Below are 19,504 nucleotides of genomic sequence, written 5' to 3'. Positions count from 1 at the left end.
TACAGATCACAGTGGATCTACAAACACACAAATACATTTAGTAACAGACAGAATCGTGATAAAATTGTACTTACTTCTGTTAAGACATTTCAGGTTGTTCACATTTTTTGCAAAATGATACTTTGTTTTAGTGTAAATGGATGAAAATATTTACATTTACAAGGAGAAAATTTGGGGTTGTCATTATTTTTATGTTATTATGATTATATTTGACTGGTCTGACCCACTGGAGATTGAATTGGTCTGAATGTTGAACCTGAACTAAAAGGATCGTTAATATCTTAGTGTAATTTTTGCATTTCACAAATTCATCCCAAGGGCCGGACTGGACCCTTGGTGGGCCGGATTTGGTCCCCAGGCCACATGTTTGACACCTGTGGTTTAACTAATGAAGAAGACACCCTGGAACACAGAAATAAATAAATAAACTAAAACTGCATAGAACAGATTTGACATAAGTAACTTAAATGGACAAAGCCAGTTACTGAAATATACAAACATGTTACTAATAATGAAAATGATGTGGGTTTAGACATTTTTGTTTGTTTAATTGTTTTCGTTAGAGCTCTAATAATACTGATAGGCCAAACTGTTGTAGTTTAATCTAAATCACTGCATTATTTTCTCTAAAATCCTCATGTTTTTGGTGTTTCTCTTCTCTAAATTAGTTATGTTATTCCAGATGTATTTTTTCTGACTGTATCACCCAGCTTTAGCTGCACTCATAGATCAAGTACAATAAAGTATCCTAATTAAAAGTACTCAAGTATCCCTGAGTCATCGGGAACACATAAGGATACTGTTCAGTTTTTGTTTATGTTGGGCTGGAAGGCTGTTCTGACCAAATGGGTTGGAGAAGAACCTCCTTCAATCCATCTGTGGAAGTCTTTGATATCAGACTATATTTCTCTGGAAAGACTAAGATTTTATATTAACGATCAGAAGGACGTCTTTACATGGAAAGTTTGGAAAAGTGTTGGAATATCTGGGAACTCAGACTGTAACTACCGGAAATAGATTTAATACGGACTTTTGAGATCATCACTGTGGACATATTTTAGATCTGCTTTACATTTCATACAACCTGTATGCACTGCGCTGGACGGTATAATTTTGTAAATGTTCAATAAAAAGAATGTTTAAAAAAAAAACAAAAAAAAACCAAAGTACTCAAGTAGTTTTCCACTTTTTATATGTATTTTTAAATTTCTTAAGAGACATGCACTTTTGGCATTAATATTATCAATAAGGGTTTTTGTTGTTGTTTTTTAATTATTACTGCAGTTACTGAGGGCTACTTTCTATTTTTTGCTTTTACTATTTTATTTTTGACTTTATTTACAGACTTTTTGATCTTTTTAATTTCTTTTAATTTTAATCCTGCTATTTCTTATACTGTTATAAACTACTGATTTCCCCTCTGTGGGGCTGATGTAGGATGTGATCTGATCTGACAGCACATCTAATGTATCATATTATAAAGAATGATGTTTTATGATAAAATGAACAGAGAAATAAATGTAGATGAGTAGAAGTAGATTTTGTTTTCATTTCCCTTCTTGGTATGGTATTTGAACTTCATTTAGCTGTATTAGGGTTCTTTTCCCTTTGGAATCTCACTTCTTCCCATCCATCTATTATTTATTACGTATTTAGTGTTTCTATTACAACTAGTATTATTGCATGGCCATATTACCTCCGCCAAGGAGGTTATGTTTTTTGCCAGGGTTTGTTTGTCTGTTTGTTTGTTTGTTTGTTTGTCTGTCCGTTAGTGTACAACATAACTCAAAAAGTTATGGACAGATTTGGATGAAATTTTTCAGGGTTTGTTGGAAATGGGATAAGGAAGAAATGATTAATTTTGGTGGTGATCGGGGGGGGCCCACGGGGGGGGGGGGGGGGGGGGGCTACTGATCAGCCTTGGCGGAGGTCTGCGCTCTCGAGTGCTTCTAGTTATTCATTTCTTTTACTCTTTATTGAAAGAAATGATATTTATAGATATATAACCATCATTTCTTTTACTTTTATATCATTTTTATTTATCCCCCTACTTCATGGAAGGTATGCAAATGACATTCTTTTACTTTGTTTAAAGTACAGTTAAATCAAGGTGAGGTCATTCTATAAATAAGCCTTCTGGGTTTCTGACCTCACCTGCACATTTTCGTACCCTTCTCTCTATCAAGAGATATTTACATGTATTTGTTTTATTTCATACTGTATGTGCAAGTAAAAAAAAAAGAAAAAAAGAATTACAAGGTTGAATACATAGTCTTTCCAATAACTTCTATACTGTATTATTTCACTAGTTAAAGTACAGTTTTACTTCTTATTCCGCTGCTGTGTTTAACTATAGTCTCTGTTACAGGATGAAATACTGAAAGCTCGCGCTCGACTTAAAAGTGAAGACAAACAAAGTGAACAGGTGAGATTCTGATGATGAACCAGACCCAGACCTGATGATGTACTTATTCCTTCTGTTTCCTTCTACAGGATGCACTGAATCTTTCTCTGGTGAGTCTTTAAACGTGTCATAGGATGAAAACTGAGTGGGTTCTGTCTCCAGTGGATATGTTTGATCTTTTTATGAGTGATGCATTTACTGAATCTGAAGTTCTGCTGTTTTCAGGTGTCGGTCCATGCTGATTCTGGTGCTAGTTCTTCCATTACTTTTCCGCCCTCCTGGTAAATATCACAAATATAATATTGTACAAAAAACACTTTAGTGACAAATCAAAGTGTTTATATTGAAAATAAATGGTTGACTTACCGTGGTCCAAACAGATGCTGAGACTGTTGTGTTCTGTCATGTTCTTTGTAGTTTTTTGGCCCATATCTGCTCCTTTGGTACGTCTGATGGTGAAAATACTACCATACACACAGTGAAACATGATATTGTGTTTTTGTCGGAAGGAAATGAAGGTAGATCTTTGTGTCCTCAGTTTATGCCAGTTTTTTGCCATTTAACAGTGTCAAACCAGCTCTGTTTTATCAGGTAATGAAGCTCTAAAACATCATCTACACATTTGTAACGTGATGTGGACATTAATTTACTTAAAAAAATGCATTCTTGTAGTTTTTGCTGCAGAGCTACAACACTGGGTTCAACTACGCAAACAGAAACTCTTCATCAGAACAGGTAAGAAATAAGACACATTAACACAAACTGAAATATTCAGTGTTCAGATGTGGAGTCGAAACTAAGGAATCAAGAACATCTTATTTTAATAGTCGCTCAAATTAACACCGTCTTATAATCCTTTTTTTTTTTTTTTATTTTATTGAAAAATATGGCACATCAAAGACAGAAAATTAATCCCGTCAATGTAAATACATTCATACATTGGCATCTTTGGCAGAACTTCACAACTCTTTATTCTAAATACTGCGATGATAATTTGAAGGATTTCTAAAACATTTCTAAATAGAAATACTACAGGAATGAATGACTGAATTAATTAATTTTGGTTTTTACTCCAATCATTTCACCTAGTATAATAATCGTAATAAACATAAAAACCAAAAAAGGAATAGGCTAGAAGCAAAAGCTTATTTTATTTTTTTTTTGCCTATCCTTTTCACCTGATACACTGCGTACATTAAATTAAATGTGTACAGAATCGAACATTCACACCATGAACAGAAAAAAAAATTAACAACAAAACCATATCTACCATCTCAATTCAATATTCCTAAATAATTTTAAACTTAAGGCACTTTTTTTTTTTTTTAACTTTTTAAATATAGCCTCTTTAACAAAGAATCTTCATTACAAATGTAAAAGTAGTTCCTGTTTTGGAGTCCTTTTAGTCGTTCATGACATTATCTTTGAATAACACATTAAAACATACACATTTATATGCAGATGCTGATATTGGCCAATAAATCGGTGCATCTCCACCCCTTTTCTCCCCTTCTGTTCATTAATGCTATATTTTATCTCTGTTTCGTCATCCCCAGAAGAAGAGGATGAGTCTAAACCAGCTCCTGTTGATCGCTGGAACAATATCTTACACGACATGTGCTGGGGTTTGTACCTCCTGGATCTGCTCGGGACATTTCCTAAAATTCTTTAAATTTTTTACCAGACCTTTTATTAATTATACTTTTGTTTTTTTTCTTTTGTTCAGACAAAGTATAGTTTTTACATGTTACCTGCTTGTCTAAACCTTGTGTGAACAAAAGAAAAAAAGAAAAGTATAATTACATGAACAGAAGACAAAATGACATCATTAGCCGGATCATTTATTTTTTCCGTGTCTTTGTGTTTCAGGCTCTACCTCAGATTATTATTAACCGCCTTCATGTGAAAAGCGTCCCAGTGCAGACGTTCTGCAGGTCCATATTACCCATCCCACTGGCAGCTGTTCTGGCCTTTTTCAATGTGATGACCGTCAGAAGTCAGGAACCAGACAACGGAATCCAGGTGTTTGATTCCAACGGAAACTCTGTGGGCTTTTCTAAAGCAGCAGGAGAAAAGGTAAAAAAAAAAAAAAAAAAAAAGGAGCAAGACTCAGGGTTTGTACAGGTGTTTAAAACCAGGAAAAAGTCTTAAATATGACTTTAACGGAATTAGATTGAAAAGTCACATTAACCTTTTAACCCTTTCATGCATGAATTACAAGAACCTTAATCAAGATTTTTTTTATTCCTCTCAGGCATAAAAATAAACAATTTGATTGATTTTTAAGAACATATTTTTCATGGAGTTACAAAAATGTCCGCTCAGCTGGACACCATGTGTTTAATTTTAGAAGCAAATAAACATGTATTTACTGATATACAGTGCAAAAACTATGAAATTAAAATGCTGCTAATCTGATGTTTTCTCAGATTTCAGCATACCTGCATGGAGCTAATATGCAGAAAAAACAAAAAAAACTTTTTGTTTAAAAAAACCCCACTATTATAGTCTAATAACAATTAGCAATTTTTTTTTACACTCAAACATGTTAGTGCAGATCAGGTGTATCTAGAACAGCACAGTTACAGTAATGGTATGAATGTCAGTGTATGGGATGATGTATAAGTGTCCACTGTGTTGGCTGATATGGAACTACAACAACAAAATCCATGAATATTCAAGAGAACCCCTTGAACAGCTGTCCACTGGAGTGACCACTGTGCATGAAAGGGTTAAAGACTCTGACAATAAAAATAAGTTTGTCTTTATTTATTAACCTTTATTTTAACATTATCATATGTATTTTCCTATATATAATGTATTGATCATGTACCAAGGGGCTTTAAAACACTTGTGGAAAAAGAACACAGCTTTGGCATGATTTAAATCTCAGGTCTGAGATTTAGATCTCATACTTTTAAAACCAAGAGAACCATGACTAGTTTGTTACCTTCATCCATCAGATTACTAACAACTGATATGAACTGGTTGGTGTATGCTTGTAGGTGTGTGTGTGTCTTTTGATTTTTAACATTTGTGTTTGTATTTTTAACTTTTTAACATTTGTATTCATCTATACTTATTTATTGTTTAAATATGCACTGGTCGCTCTTCACAAATGAAGTTCCTGGAAAAAAAAAAAAAAAAAAAAAAACGGAAAAAGAAAGTTCTTTGAATTGAATTGAAATCACAGTTTTACACAGATGGACTTTAAGCTGTATTTTTTAAACCGTGAGGTCGCCTGAAATTTGTAATAATTGATAAAAAAAAAAAAAAAAAAATTGGGGGGGGGGGGGGGACCTTTCTGTGTGGAGTTTGCATGTTCTCCCCGTGTCTGTGTGGGTTCTCTCCGGGTACTCTGGCTCCTCCCACCATCCAAGGCATGCACTGATAGGTTAATTAGTTAACCTAAATTGCCCATAGGTGTGAATGTGAGAGTGATTGTTTGTCTCTATATGTTCAGCCCTGTGATGAACTGGTGAAATGTCCAGGGTGAACCCCGTCCTAGCCCAGATGTAGCTGGGATAGGCTCCAAGCGACCCCCGTGACCCTAGTGAGGATAAAAGCAGGGTTCAGAAATGAATGAATGAACATAATAATTACTAATAAAAATTGTTTTTTTAATGATTCAATATATATTTTATTATAATTAAAACACCACACACTTTTCCTATAAAATCCAGTTCAAATAAAATCCAGGATATAATATCTGAGAGGGCATATGTTGATTGATCTGATCATGTGACACAGTTGCAGTCAGAAAACTGGACCGAACAGAGAATGGAAGATTTCGCCTGGCCCCGCTAAGACATCTCCAAAAGAAAATGTCTGTTTTGAATGTCTGGGGTCGTCAGAAATTTGTGATGTTAAAATGGGGTCAGGAGCCATAAAAGGTTGGAACCACTGGGTTAAAGGCTGGTATCAACGCTTGCAGAAGTGTACTGACCTTAATGGAGCATATGTTGAAACATAAACATCATAACTTGCACTGTTTTTTTCCACAAACTTTTTGACACCCCCTTGTAGATGCTCTTAAAAAACTGAATAATTCAAAGGTTATTATCCCAAAACAAAGAAAGCTGAAGAAAAAGTGACATTTTCAGCTAAATCTATCATGAACTGAACATAAAAACAAGCGTCTCCAACCACTGCTGTTTGTCAAACTACACTGGTTTTTGAAACCTGTCCAAACACTGACCCATCAGTGGCTGGTGTTACTGAACAGATATTAAACACATATTGTGTTTGTTCAGGCTGTGAGGGAAACGGCCGTATCCAGAGCAGCTCTGATGGGTACGGCTGCTGCTGTTCCCAACCTGCTGGTTTTATTCCTGCACAGGTGAGTCTTTATTATACAGTACACTGCAAAAATCTAAACCTGACCAAGTGTATTTTTCTCATTTCTAGTCCAAATATCTCATCACACTTAAAATAAGGCATAATCACCTAAAGAGGAACTTTTCAGTGAGATATAAGAACTGATTTTTAGACAATAGATCTGGAAATTCAGATTTTTTTTAATTTTTTTTTTGCTTGAATTAAGCAAAAAATTCTTGAATTAAGGAAAAAAAAAAATCTGCAAATGAAGCAAGTGAAAATTATCTTGGTAAGATTTCTTAAAATAAGATTTTCCAGATCTATTGTCTAAAAATCAGTTCTTATATCTCACTGAAAAGTTACTCTTTAGGTGATTATGCCTTATTTTAAGAGTGATGAGATATTTAGACTAGAAATGAGAAAAAATACACTTTATAAGACTTTGATTTTTGTCCAGTGCAAATGAATATTTCTCTATATTTAACTTTTCTTAAGTGATTTATCACCAATTAATCTGATATTTTCCCGTGTTTTTTTTTTTTTTTTTTTGTGAAAATCATGTATTTTCCTATATTTAATTTACTGATCATGTAGATGTTCATAAAAGATTAAAGTTGAGGGTTATTCTATCAGCAACAGAGAAAACTGAAGAAAGTGACTTTTTCAGCAAATATATCAATAACTGAAGTGTCCGCTGTCATTGATCTAACTCCATGGGTTTTACTGGTGAATCAATTTTAGACAACAGATCTTAAAAAGCTTATTTCAAGAAATCTTACCAAGATAATTTTCACTTGTTGCATTAGCAGATTTTTTTTTTGCTTAACTGAAGATTTTTTTTTTTTTTTTGCTTTATTCAAGCCAAAAAATCTGCCAATGGAACAAGTGAAAATTATCTTGGTAAGATTTCTTGAAATAAGATTTTCCAGATCTATTGTCTGAAAATCAGTTCTTATATCTCACTGAAAAGTTACTCTTTAGGTGATTATGTCTTATTTTAAGTGTGATGAGATATTTGGACTAGAAATGAGAAAAATACACTTGGTCAGATTTAGATTTTTAAGCTGCTACTTCTGTTGAGTTTCATATCGCTGCTTAAAACTCACTTTTTTGCCCCGGCTGGACATTTTACTGTTATTTAGTTTTAAATTATTGTCTTTAGTGTTTTATTTTTTATTGTTTTAATATTTTAATGCATGAACCGTGTGTCAGTATACTTTTATTCTATTTATTGTCTTTTACTTATATTCTGTTTCATGATTATGTACAGCTCTTTGGGGCGGTCGTGTCCGGTTTTAAATGTGCTAAAAAAAATGAATAAAAATTAAAATTGATTCGTAAAATGAGATCACAATAGGAGCACGGCCATGGAATGAATTAAATTCATCCTGAAATCATGAGCAGAACTTATTTTCCATTGGTTTGGTTTATAGATTCTTCCTTAAAACATCTTGACATTTTCTGTTTTTTTTCAGTTTTTCATTAAAAAAAAAAAAAAAAAAAAAAAAGCAAAACATGACAACTGAAGAATAATAAATATCCGCTGACTGAAAGGGGATAAAGTCAGAGCTGCTGTTTGGTTTTCAGACTCCGGTTCGTGCAGAGGAACGTCATTTTGGCCGCCTCCGTCCGTCCTGTGAGCGTCACGTTGATCCTGAGTCTGATGATCCCCGTGTCCTTCAGTCTGTTTCCACAACTGGCAGCGGTGAGAACCACGAGACTTTTCTCTGTTCGCTTACGATGACATGATGCTGACGCCCACTTTGTTTTTAACAGATAAGAAGGAGGAGTTGGAGGCGGAGCTTCAGGCGGCGGCCGTGGACGGACACTTACTCTACCACCGAGGACTATAACGAAAACAAAAACGTACTTCGACTCCAGTTTCGTGCAGCTTTTTCCTCCCAGTTTAACGTGTAAAATTTTATTTAAAAACCATTAAAAACAACACACGGTTTCTGATAGTAAAGTCATTTATTGGGGTGTTTTTATAGATAAGAAATATTACATCAATTCATGAAAATACATTTAGTTTTCAGCATTTCTATATTGCACTGTGTTATGGAATGCCATTTATGCAACAGCAGTTTAAATGACATTCAAATGTGCTCGCAGTTGTATTTTCTGCATGGTATTTTACTGTGTTAACAAAAAAACACAAAAGTAGATGCATTAACGTGGCCTTGAATCAAGGCTCCAATACATTTTCATGAGGTTTGTATTAATGTCGACTCATGCAGAGCTCCACCTCATGCATAATTTTATTATTTACCTCGATTAACCCATAAAGACCCAGCAGTACTTCTGTGGCAGATCCCACACTGCAAAAACCTAAATCTGACCAAGTGTATTTTTCTCATTTCTAGTCCAAATATCGCATCACACTTAAAATAAGACATAATCACCTAAAGAGTAACTTTTCAGTGAGATATAAGAACTGATTTTTAGACAATAGATCTGGAAAATCTGTTTGTTTTTTTTTGTTTGTTTGTTGTTTTTGCTTGAATTAAGCAAAAAAAAAATCTGCAATTGGAACAAGTGAAAATTATCTTGGTAAGATTTCTTGAAATAAGTTTTTCCAGATCTATTGTCTAAAAATCAGTTCTTATATCTCACTGAAAAGTTCCTCTTTAGGTGATTATGTCTTATTTTAAGTGTGATGACATATTTGGACTAGAAATGAGAAAAATAAACTGAGTAAGATTTTCATTTTTGTCCAGTGCAAAATATTTCTCTATATTTAACCTTTTTTTTTTAAGTGATTTATCACCAATTAATATAATATTTTCTCCTGTATTTTGCTTTTTTGTGAAGATCATGTATTTTCCTATATTTAATTTACTGATTGTGTATAATGTTCATAAAAGATCAGATTAAAGTTGAGGGTTATTCTATCAGCAACAGAGAAAACTGAAAAAAGTGACTTTTTCAGCAAATATATCAATAACTGATGTGTCTCCATCCACTGTCACTGATCCAATTCCATGGGTTTTACCGGTGAATCAATGTTGTAGAAGATGACGGTGTTTCCACAGTAACTACGGAGCCTCTGAACATCCAAATGGGTCATATGTGATGACCACGAAAAGATGACAAACTGTAATATTTATACCAATTATTTACATGTATTGATAGGATTAGTGGGATCAACAGGTATTAAACAGGTTTAGGTCAGTAGATGGTTTTGGTCACCAGTGGATGTTTGGGTTTTTATGGGTTAATAATTCGATTAATTATGCAGAAAATATACAAGTTGACACACATTTTAATGTCATTTAAACACAAAATCACTGAGCTGAATGCACATAAATGCTATAAGGATCATGTCTCATACTGAGCACAGAACCAGTCTGTTTGGCAACGTGGATGAGAACGTATTTAAAAGCTCAAATGTTGGCGTTAACGATGCGCAATTAAAAAAAGACAGAACCTGGACGTTGAACACGTGAAGCAGAAAAACTCATCGGATGAACGGAAGCATCTGATGAGGAAGCTCTTCTACTCAAACGTGTAAATAAAATGTCCACATCACAACACCGACGGCCTGGATTCAAGTCGTGTGCAGATCATTAGTAAAATACAAAAATGTGTCATTGTTACAAAAATGATAATAAACCACATGTTGTGCAACGTCTCCTGGAGCTGTGATCTAATAACCACGAACAACGCAGTCTCTGTCGTCTTAATATTATAAACTGTTTCCACATGTTTCACAGTGTCATATGAGCCCACTTTAATGCCATACCGACGCTGGGCAGTGCACACCCATGGACTGTGTCGCTTCTTTTTCCACTAAATCTATATTTATTAGATTTATAAAACACATTAACTGTAATTTTTTTTTTTGTCAGTAAGAGCCAATATTAATCTGACAACATAAAACATTGTGATATTAGTACAAAACTCTGAGTCAAACTGTAAATTATCGGCGCAGTGAACGGCTAAAACCTCTCTAAAATCCCCGCGCTGTGACGGCGTTCTACGAACCAGATGAACACAGTCTGTCGGTAGAACCGCACACGCAGACCGGCTCATATCCGTAAGAGCTTGCTCGGCAGCCGCCAAATGGAACAGGAAGTTCTCCGTGGCAGGAGGGAAATGATGCTGCTTTAAAGGGCGTCCAGCGTGAGTTTGGAGTCGTCGCACTCATTGGCCAAGGAGACCAGGTTGGACAGAATCTCTTTGGTCTTCACTGAAATGTCCTGTTAATTATAATAAAGCACAGCCTTCACACTCAGAGCAACGAACAGGGTGATTTGGTTTGGTTTAGACCCCCACCCCCCCCAAAAAAAAAAAAAAAAAAATACACTGAAGATATTAACAGTCGAGGATGTGGAACTGGTTTTAGCTCAGGGGTAAAATAATTCAAGTAAAAATAATAGAATAACCCATAAATAACGACTCAAAATCTTCTTCTTGGTTTAATGTGAAATAAATATGACATTATGCCTATAAATAATGACAATTTTTTCTCTTTAAGTGCAAAAATATAACATTAAATTATGAAAATATTTACATTCCTTTACTATTACTATATCATATTATTACTATACCTTTACTATATACCATTTACTGTCCTTTAACAATGAAATGTGAATAACCTGAACAAATATGAGTCTGGTTTCGACCAGCTCGATATGTGAAGTGTCATGAGATATTTTTTGTTATGATTTGGCACTATATTAAATAAAAGTTGATTAAATTTGACTGATTGATATGAACAACCTGAAATGTCCTAAAGAAAGGTAAGTGCAATTTTAACAATATTCTGCCCGTAACTGAAATGTTTTGTGCCTTTGTGGATCCGATCCATAACGCACATGTATAAAGGATAAATTGAGGCATTATACTGTTAAAATTGCACTTATTTTTATTAAGAAATTTCAGTTTTTTCAGTTTATTCACATCTTTTTTGGATAGTTTTTAAAATGTAAATATTTTCGTAATTACCTCCGCCAAGGAGGTTATGTTTTTGCCAGGGTTTGTTTGTTGTCGTTGTTTGTTTGTCTGTTTGTTTGTCTGTTTGTTTGTCTGTCCGTTAGTGTGCAACATAACTCAAAAGTTATGGACAGATTTGGATGAAATTTTCAGGGTTTGTTGGAAATGGGATAAGGAGAAATGATTAAATTTTGGTGGTGATCGGGGTGGGGGGGCCCACCGGGGGGGCCACTGATCAGCCTTGGCAGAGGTCTGCGCTCTCCGAGTGCTTCTAGTTTAATGTTATTTTTGCACTAAACAAAGAGAACATATGGAGTCGTCATTCTTTATCGGTTATTATTTCACCGGTCTAACCCACTTCAGATCACTTTGGTCTGAATGTGGAACCTGAAAGGAATACGTTCGAACATCCATGTTGTAAAGTATCATCACTGCTCTCATTGTTGTAACATCACATAAAATTCTCTAAATCTGCGAGAAATTAAAACCCACATAACACCTCCATGTGGTTATAACTAAACTGTTATGACATGCAGTGTGTTTACGGTCGTGTACACAGCTCTGTGTGGGCGTTCTCACCTTAATGACCTGACTGTCGGAGCGGTCAGTGTCCTCAGCCGACTGGACGATGAGATGGCCGATGTCTTTGTGCAGCTTCCCCATGGCCATGGCCTCTGCAGCGGCAGAGTGAACATACGTCTGAGGAACAGCCATACTTAGGCTACATTAACACGGTAACGATCTGAACCCAAACCAAAGAGCGGCGCTGTGTTCTCACTTTTAATTCTGCGTTTAGACGTGCGTTTTGAGAGGGAAATGTGCATACAGAAGGACACGCAAAGTGTGTTAAGTTTCCTGCATTTGCGGAAAAAATTATTAGACCATCAAAAGTCATCAAAAACAACAGTTATGCAGTCAAGTACTAACTCCTGTGTGTGTCATGTGACTAAAACAGACAGAAAATAAACATGGAATGCCTAAAAGCACCTTTTTTCCAGTACAATGCCATAGATATTGATGTAAGAACTGAAGTGATTTTGGTTATTATCAAGAAACATGGAAAATGGATAGATATCAGCTCTGAAATTAAACTACTATGAGCTATTTTTGTTATCATTATATTTGTCCAAACAAATGGACCTTTAGTTGTACCAGGCATTAAAATGAACAAGAAATTAAAGAAAACAAGGGGTGGTCTAATAATTTTTTCCGCGACAGTACTTATTGATGTAGTATGCACACCAGGTGGCATCACCACCACTAAGACGAAGTGCCTGCGTGGAACCTGTCTACTCCTCTTCCTGTTCTCTCCTAGTGTGAAATACAATCACAAACAGGAAACAGAACACTACTCTGTAAAGATTCATGACAATTTCTGAAATGACTCTTGGATGTATATTAAAGCAGCTAGGGCAGGGGTAGGCACCTGTGGCTCTGGGGCCACATATGGCTCTTTAGCATCTCTCTGTGGCTCCTCTGGTCAAAAACACAAGGAACATTTTGAAATGAACTGAATGAGTCATTACTTTTTAACATTGTTGTAGGCCTGAATCTTTTCTAACTTTGTCCATCTGCAAAATTACACGAAATAAAATAATTTTTTTACAGCATAAAAACCAAAATGGATTACTTTCTTGCCAAATTCAATACAAGATGTTCTATTTGTATTTGTTTGTAGTTTGTAGGTAAGCCACTATACATGAAAGTTGTGCTTTTTCTCCATTACACAACGTAATTATATTTTGGAAATAGTGTCCATCATTAAAAAAATGGTACAAATCTCGCTTGTTTTCTTTCTTGTAGTTGTATAATTTCATAAATACACCAGATGTTGCATTATTGTAATGGAAATACAAAGTTAAATAGCAAACTAATCACAAATACACTACAGCAGAGCAGTCGCCTCATGGTAAAATGTGGATGGGTTTAAATATTTTTTTCATGGCTCCAGACAGATTTCTTCCTTTTTTTCCCGAGACAAAAATGGCTCTTTAAGTTGTGAAGGTTGCCGACTCCTGGGCAAGGGCAACTTGAAGGTCCATCACAGGGAAATAATGCAACATGTTGTTTTCAGTTGTCTCAGTTCCCAGAGTCAGAAGCAGACATGGAGAAGCTGCGTTCAGCTTCTATGCTCCACATGTCTGGAACAAACTTCCAGAAAACCTCAGATCAGCTGAAACACTCAGTTTATTTAAATCCAGGTTAAAGACCCACCTGTTGACAGCTGCATTTGAATAGAGTTTTTATTCATCAGTTCAGATCTGCACGATTCCCTTTAAGCTAAAGTTTTATCTGTTTAATCTGCTTGTCTCTTTTATCTGTTTATCTGTTTTACCTATTTATCTGATTTTTGTTTGTTTTTCTCATGCCTTCTGCTGTAATGCTTTTAATGTTTTATGTAAAGCACTTTGAATTGTCTTGTACATGAAATGTGCTATAGAAATAAAGCTGCCTTGCCTTGCCTTTTCCTGTACTGGCGTGTGCCTATGATGTAAACTGTACACGACGAGAAAATGCAGTTTTGCGTTTTCAACCCTTTCGACCAGTGTTTCTCAAGGGGGGCACTGGGACACCATCTGGGGGCGAGAAACCTGAAAAATGCTGAGACTGAAATGGGGCAGTTAGTCTGTATAATATTAATATCTGCATGCTATGTCAATGGCAAATCACCATGCCTCATCCCCCTCACCCCCACCCCCACAAAAAAATTTACACTGAAGATGTTAATAGTCAAGGATGTTGAACTAGTTCTAGTTCGGGGTAAAATAATTCAAGTAAAATAATGACATAATAACCTATAAATAATAACTCAATTTTCTTCTTGGTTTAATGTGAACTAAATATTCCTATAAATATATAGTCTGTATAAGTATCAATATCTGCATATTATGGCAATGGTGAATCACCACAGCCCCCCGCCCCAGTCCTCCACAATAAGGCATGTTGTGGTACCCCACCCCCCACCCCCGGTCACGAGGGGGGCACAACCTATGCAATGTTGGAGGGTCATGATAACATAAAGGGGCATTTGCTCAACAAAGGTTAATAAACACTGCTTCAGATGGTGACGCGAGAGTGGAGCGCTTTTCAGATTTCCACTGTGGATGGTGCTTTCCCTTTTTAGCACCTTCAATGAAAGGTTCATGTGATAAAATATTTTGTTGTTTTCACCCAAGAGCGTTGTGGTGTAAACTGGGCCTTAGAAACCCAGTGTTTGTCTGAACATCCTGTACCTTTGGCGCTCTGGGACACGGTGATGACGCTGTCTGGAAGGTTGACGTACACATCAAACAGATCCGATCTGTTGCTCACCTCCGGGTCGACGAATCCTGCTACGTACCCTGCGGAGAACAGGAACATATTGGGAGATAAATAATTCACTCCCACGCCGCAAGATGAGAGCGATGGCGGTGCAGATGGCGTCTAATCACCCAGCATAAGGAGGAGAGTCGACACATAGGTTTCCTGTTAATTAGACAAATAAACAGGAGACGTCCTCACCAGGGCATCTGCTTAAATCCTCCAGTTCAGTTTCAGTCAGGTGCACATATGGATGCAGGATGGACCAGTCCTTCCTGTGCCACGTCAGAGCCGGAAGAACTCTAAAAACCACAGAGGAAGATGAAAGAACCTCCGGCACCAGATTATAAAAGACCTAAATCATCAGTGTCTTGTTAAACCTTGTAAACTCCAGCAGCGCTTCGATACGAGGGTGATGGACCACGATCCTCTTCTTCAGCATGAGGGCGGTGTAGAGGATGATGGTCTCCATACCGAACTGAGACACCACGTCTGAGACAGAGCAGAAAACATGGACCTAAAGGACCCACTTCTACATCTGAAGTAAACCCAGCTCCCTGAAAATATCAGGTCTGCTGAGACTCTGAGTTCTTTTAAGTCTAGGTTAAAGACTCACCTGTTCACTGCTGCCTTTGACTAAAAGGCTTTTGACTTTTTAAATGTTATATTCTCCTTCAAAACTCTGCACTGCAACTCTTACTTTAATATGTGTGTGTTTTTATATTTTGGGTTTTATGTGTTGTTTTCCTTACTTGCTGTTTTTAATCACCTTTTACATGTTTCTTTTATAATGTTTTAAATGTGTTTCTTTTTCCCTTGTCGTTGCATTTCAATGTCCTGCGTGAAGCACCTTGAATGGCCTTGTTGCTGAAATGTGCTATATAAATAAACTTGCTTTGCCTGTTTCCAAGACGGTGTTCATGAACAACAGCAACAAACTGGACCCATCATGTTTAGTTTGATGTTCTGGAGATTTAAAGGCTACATGTAATGGAATTATAATGATAATTAAATCACAAACATTGACATTTTGTTCCTATTTTATATTTTAACTTGTTTTATTTATTTATTTTTATTTGATTTTAATGTGTTTAGTGCTTTTATTCATTTGCATTGTGTTTTTATTTTTCTGTACAGCACTTTGGTCCACTGTGGTGGTTTTAAAGTGCTTTATAAATAAAGTTGGACTGGATTGGGAAAAATAAAAGTAACTGCGATCTATTACAGTTACTGGGAAAAACACTATTACAAATTACAGTTTGTTGTGCACCTGACAGTTTTATTTTGGCACATTACTTATTATCCAGGTTCTTTACCCAGATCTTTTTTATACTTGTAATGTATTATGTATAGTGTTTGCTCTTGTGTTCACATTTTTAATGTGTCATGCTGCTGCTACAGTAATTTCACAGTCTGGGATAAATAAAGTTCATCAACTACAAGTGTTTAGAAGTGTTTCTATCTATCTATCTATCTATCTATCTATCTGATTTATTTTGGTGGTTGTGATTACATGGTCTACATGTAGTATTTCTACTTCCAAATATTAAAAAAAATACCTAACATCATCATTTGTGTTTGAATATAGTGCTGTCAAGTTTCGCCAAAGATGCCAATGTATTGGATTATAGAGTTATGAACTGAATTTATTTACATTGATGGGCTGGTGGATTTATGTGACCACTAGAGAGAGCCGTGAGTCACTCTGCCAGTCTCCCATGATGAGAAAAATTAACACCATGGGCCTTTAAACAAAATATCCGAGAGTGACCAGATGGGATGAGAAAAAAAAAAAGTGTGTCAGTGATAAAAGCTGAAACACTGTTGTTTTCTCCACTGGACAGACTGAATGAAAAGAATGGGTTTAATACTGAAATGTCAGAGTTTCTTCTACACGGTTGAGTTTGATTATTTCGGTTTATGAAGGTATAAAGTTATTATGGGATGTTATTATCTTTGCTAAATTGCTGTTTGTTGATCCTCGGTTCAGACTAAACTGTGACAGTTCTGACCTTGTTTGTTCAATTCCAAACAGTTGTTTAGTTCTGTTACTGACAACACAAACTGAACAGAAAACAGAGGTGATTTGTGGTTTTACTGTGACTGTTTTCAGTCTAAAAACTGAGCTATAATGTAAAGTTTACATTACATCAGCTGATAGTTTACACTGTAAACCAGGGGTCTCAAACTCATTTTAGTTCAGGGGCCACATTCAGCCCGATTTGATCTCCAGTGGGCCGGACCAGTAAAACAGTAACAGAATAACATAAATAATGACAACTCCAAATTTTTGTCTTTGTTTTAGGGTAAAGTAAAAAAAAAACAAAAAACATTAAATTATGAAAATACTTCCTTTTATAAACTATCCAAACAAAAAAGATGTGAATAACCTGAAAAAACTGAAATTTCTTAAGAAAAATAAGTGCAATTTTAACAATATTCTGCCTAAACTTATCATTTCTACATGCGCATTATGGATCAGATCTAAAAAGACACTAAATACTTAGTAACAGGCAGAAAATAGTTAAAATTGTGCTTAATTTTCTTTAGACATTTCAGGTTGTTGATATTTGTTCAGGTTATTCACATTTTATTGTTACAGGATAGTTTGTAAATGTTAATATTTTTATGATTTTATGTTATTTTTTTGCACTAAAACAAAGAAAAAAATTTGAAGTTGTTAATTCAAGATTTTTTGCTTAATTCAAGATTTTTTTTGCTTAATTGAAGATTTTTTTGCTAAATTTAAGATCTTTTTGCTTAATTCAAGATTTTCTTTGGCTTGATTCAAGATTTTTTTTTTTTTTACTTAATTGAAGATTTTTTTTTTTTTGCTTAATTCAACATTTTTTCCTTAATTCAAGCTACTTTTTTTTCCTTAATTCAATTCAAGACTGGAATTTTTGACTTTGCAAAACCATCCCATGGGCCAGATTGGACCCTTTGGCGGGCTCCATTTGGCCCCTGGGCCGCATGTTTGACACCCTTGCTGTATACTATCACCTGATGCAGCACGTGAAGATTATAAATCACAATGTTATTTTGAGTGACAAAATTAGTGTATATGAATCTTAGCTTGAAGAAGAAAACATGATGATACCATAATACAGATGTGTGTAAACAATGAGCTTTATACTTTATTCAGTGAGTGATACAGTCTGTGGATACATAGTGTTGATTCACTGGTGGTTTTGGTCCTTAGTGTGTTCTGGTATTTGACTTCACTCACTAGTTGGGTTCATAAATTAATGCCTAGAGTGGACATTGAGATTAGGTCACTTTCAACCCCTCTACATAAAAGTCAAAGTGAAACCAGACTTTACCTTTGACTGAACCGGCCAAATACGCCTTCCGAACGTCGTAGTCTTTGATTAGAAATGATCCGTTCTCGTCGCTCTGGCAGATGCCTTTGGTGAGGACGGTGATGTAAGCCTCCATCATTTTTACCGGACTGCCGTGTTTGACGTACATCCTGAATACAAAGAAATAAATAAGATGAATCTGTTCTGTTCTGTTGTGCTGAGAGCGATGTGTTTGTACATGACTGGTTATTAAAGCAGCACCCTGTACCTGCAGAGTATTCTGCTAAGAGCGGCATACTTCTCAGGATTAAAGTCTTTCGCTGTAACAACGATTGAAAATGAGTCACCTTGAAGGAAGAAAAACAAAGAAACAGACGTCAGTACACATAATACACAGAAAAACAGTCAGGTTTAATTTAAAGTCAATTCAATTTTGCCTCCAAAGCCCAGTGTCACATATTTACCTCAAGAGATTTAACAGTCTATACAAAACACAACATTAAGTAAAAACTCACAATAAAACCTTTAACCTAACAACAGAAAAAACCTGAACAACAGACACACATGAGCAAACCTTCATCCACAATAGCAGATGAATAACATCAAGTGGTTCTAGTTTGCCTCATAAATGTCTACAAATGAACACACTGTACCTTACTGAGAGCTGTCGGTTCCTGTACCTCGACTGTGGTGATGTAGTACCAGGTGCGACAGAACTGACCGAACACAAAGGTGTGGAAATCCCGGCCGTCCTGTGTCAGACAGCATTTACTGAGCAGAACCTGCCTGAGCTGTGAATCCACTGATGGATAACACCACACCCACAGAGTGTCTCCATTCACATCTTTCTCTGGTCACACAAAAGGAAAACAGCAAGTAAATCAAACCGCATAGTTTTACCCAAATACTGGTCTTCAGTAGAAGTATGAGGTACATATCCTTACACACACTTACACAGTCTTTTTCTTTAATTCTTTGTTTATATTTTTATTGTACTTTGTATATTATTGTTTTATTCCTATTGTCTCTCTTTAAGCTAATACTATAATGAGGTGAGATTAATTTTATAAGCCCCATGCGGTTTTCTGATCTCACCTGCACAATTTGTTTCTTTGCTTGTCCTAATGTTTGATTTGTTGTTGTGCAAAATAAATAAATAAATACATATACTGAACAAAAATATAAACCCACCATGTGCAGTATTTGTGTAACTCGAGACACGTGGCCCAAAATGAGCTCCAATGGC

The 19,504-nt window shown here is 35.6% G+C and overlaps 2 protein-coding genes and 1 long non-coding RNA gene across 3 annotated transcripts in view; 2 read left to right on the top strand and 1 right to left on the bottom strand.

Annotated features, from left to right (window-relative positions):
- LOC115434140 (uncharacterized) overlaps positions 1–2,664 on the top strand; it is a 10,563-nt gene extending 7,899 nt beyond the window's left edge. The window contains exons 2-5 of the long non-coding RNA XR_003937481.1: positions 1,438–1,440; positions 2,369–2,425; positions 2,494–2,514; positions 2,630–2,664. This is a non-coding gene — a long non-coding RNA (uncharacterized LOC115434140). The remainder of the gene's footprint in view (positions 1–1,437; positions 1,441–2,368; positions 2,426–2,493; positions 2,515–2,629) is intronic.
- A 283-nt stretch (positions 2,665–2,947) lies between these two features.
- Positions 2,948–8,499, top strand: LOC115434136 (sideroflexin-4-like). The gene is made up of 6 exons (XM_030155881.1): positions 2,948–2,995; positions 3,077–3,139; positions 3,961–4,029; positions 4,274–4,480; positions 6,658–6,743; positions 8,309–8,499. Exons 3-6 carry the CDS (start codon positions 3,970–3,972, stop codon positions 8,463–8,465), a joined length of 510 nt encoding a protein of 169 aa, XP_030011741.1. The 5' UTR covers positions 2,948–2,995; positions 3,077–3,139; positions 3,961–3,969; the 3' UTR covers positions 8,466–8,499.
- Positions 8,500–10,827: 2,328 nt separating this feature from the next.
- LOC115434084 (protein FAM45A-like) lies at positions 10,828–18,973 on the bottom strand. Its single transcript, XM_030155763.1, has 8 exons — positions 18,912–18,973; positions 18,527–18,605; positions 18,280–18,428; positions 15,337–15,448; positions 15,158–15,258; positions 14,890–14,997; positions 12,236–12,330; positions 10,828–10,920 (listed from the first exon to the last, which is right to left on the bottom strand). Exons 3-8 carry the CDS (start codon positions 18,425–18,427, stop codon positions 10,828–10,830), a joined length of 657 nt encoding a protein of 218 aa, XP_030011623.1. The 5' UTR covers position 18,428; positions 18,527–18,605; positions 18,912–18,973.
- Between the last annotated feature and the right edge of the window lie 531 nt (positions 18,974–19,504).

The sequence above is a fragment of the Sphaeramia orbicularis genome, chromosome 15 (genome assembly GCF_902148855.1).
Source record: "Sphaeramia orbicularis chromosome 15, fSphaOr1.1, whole genome shotgun sequence".
In the NCBI taxonomy this organism is placed as follows: domain Eukaryota; kingdom Metazoa; phylum Chordata; class Actinopteri; order Kurtiformes; family Apogonidae; genus Sphaeramia; species Sphaeramia orbicularis.
The sequence above is the reverse complement of the archived record's forward strand: the minus strand, read 5'-3'. Positions and strand labels throughout refer to the sequence as shown.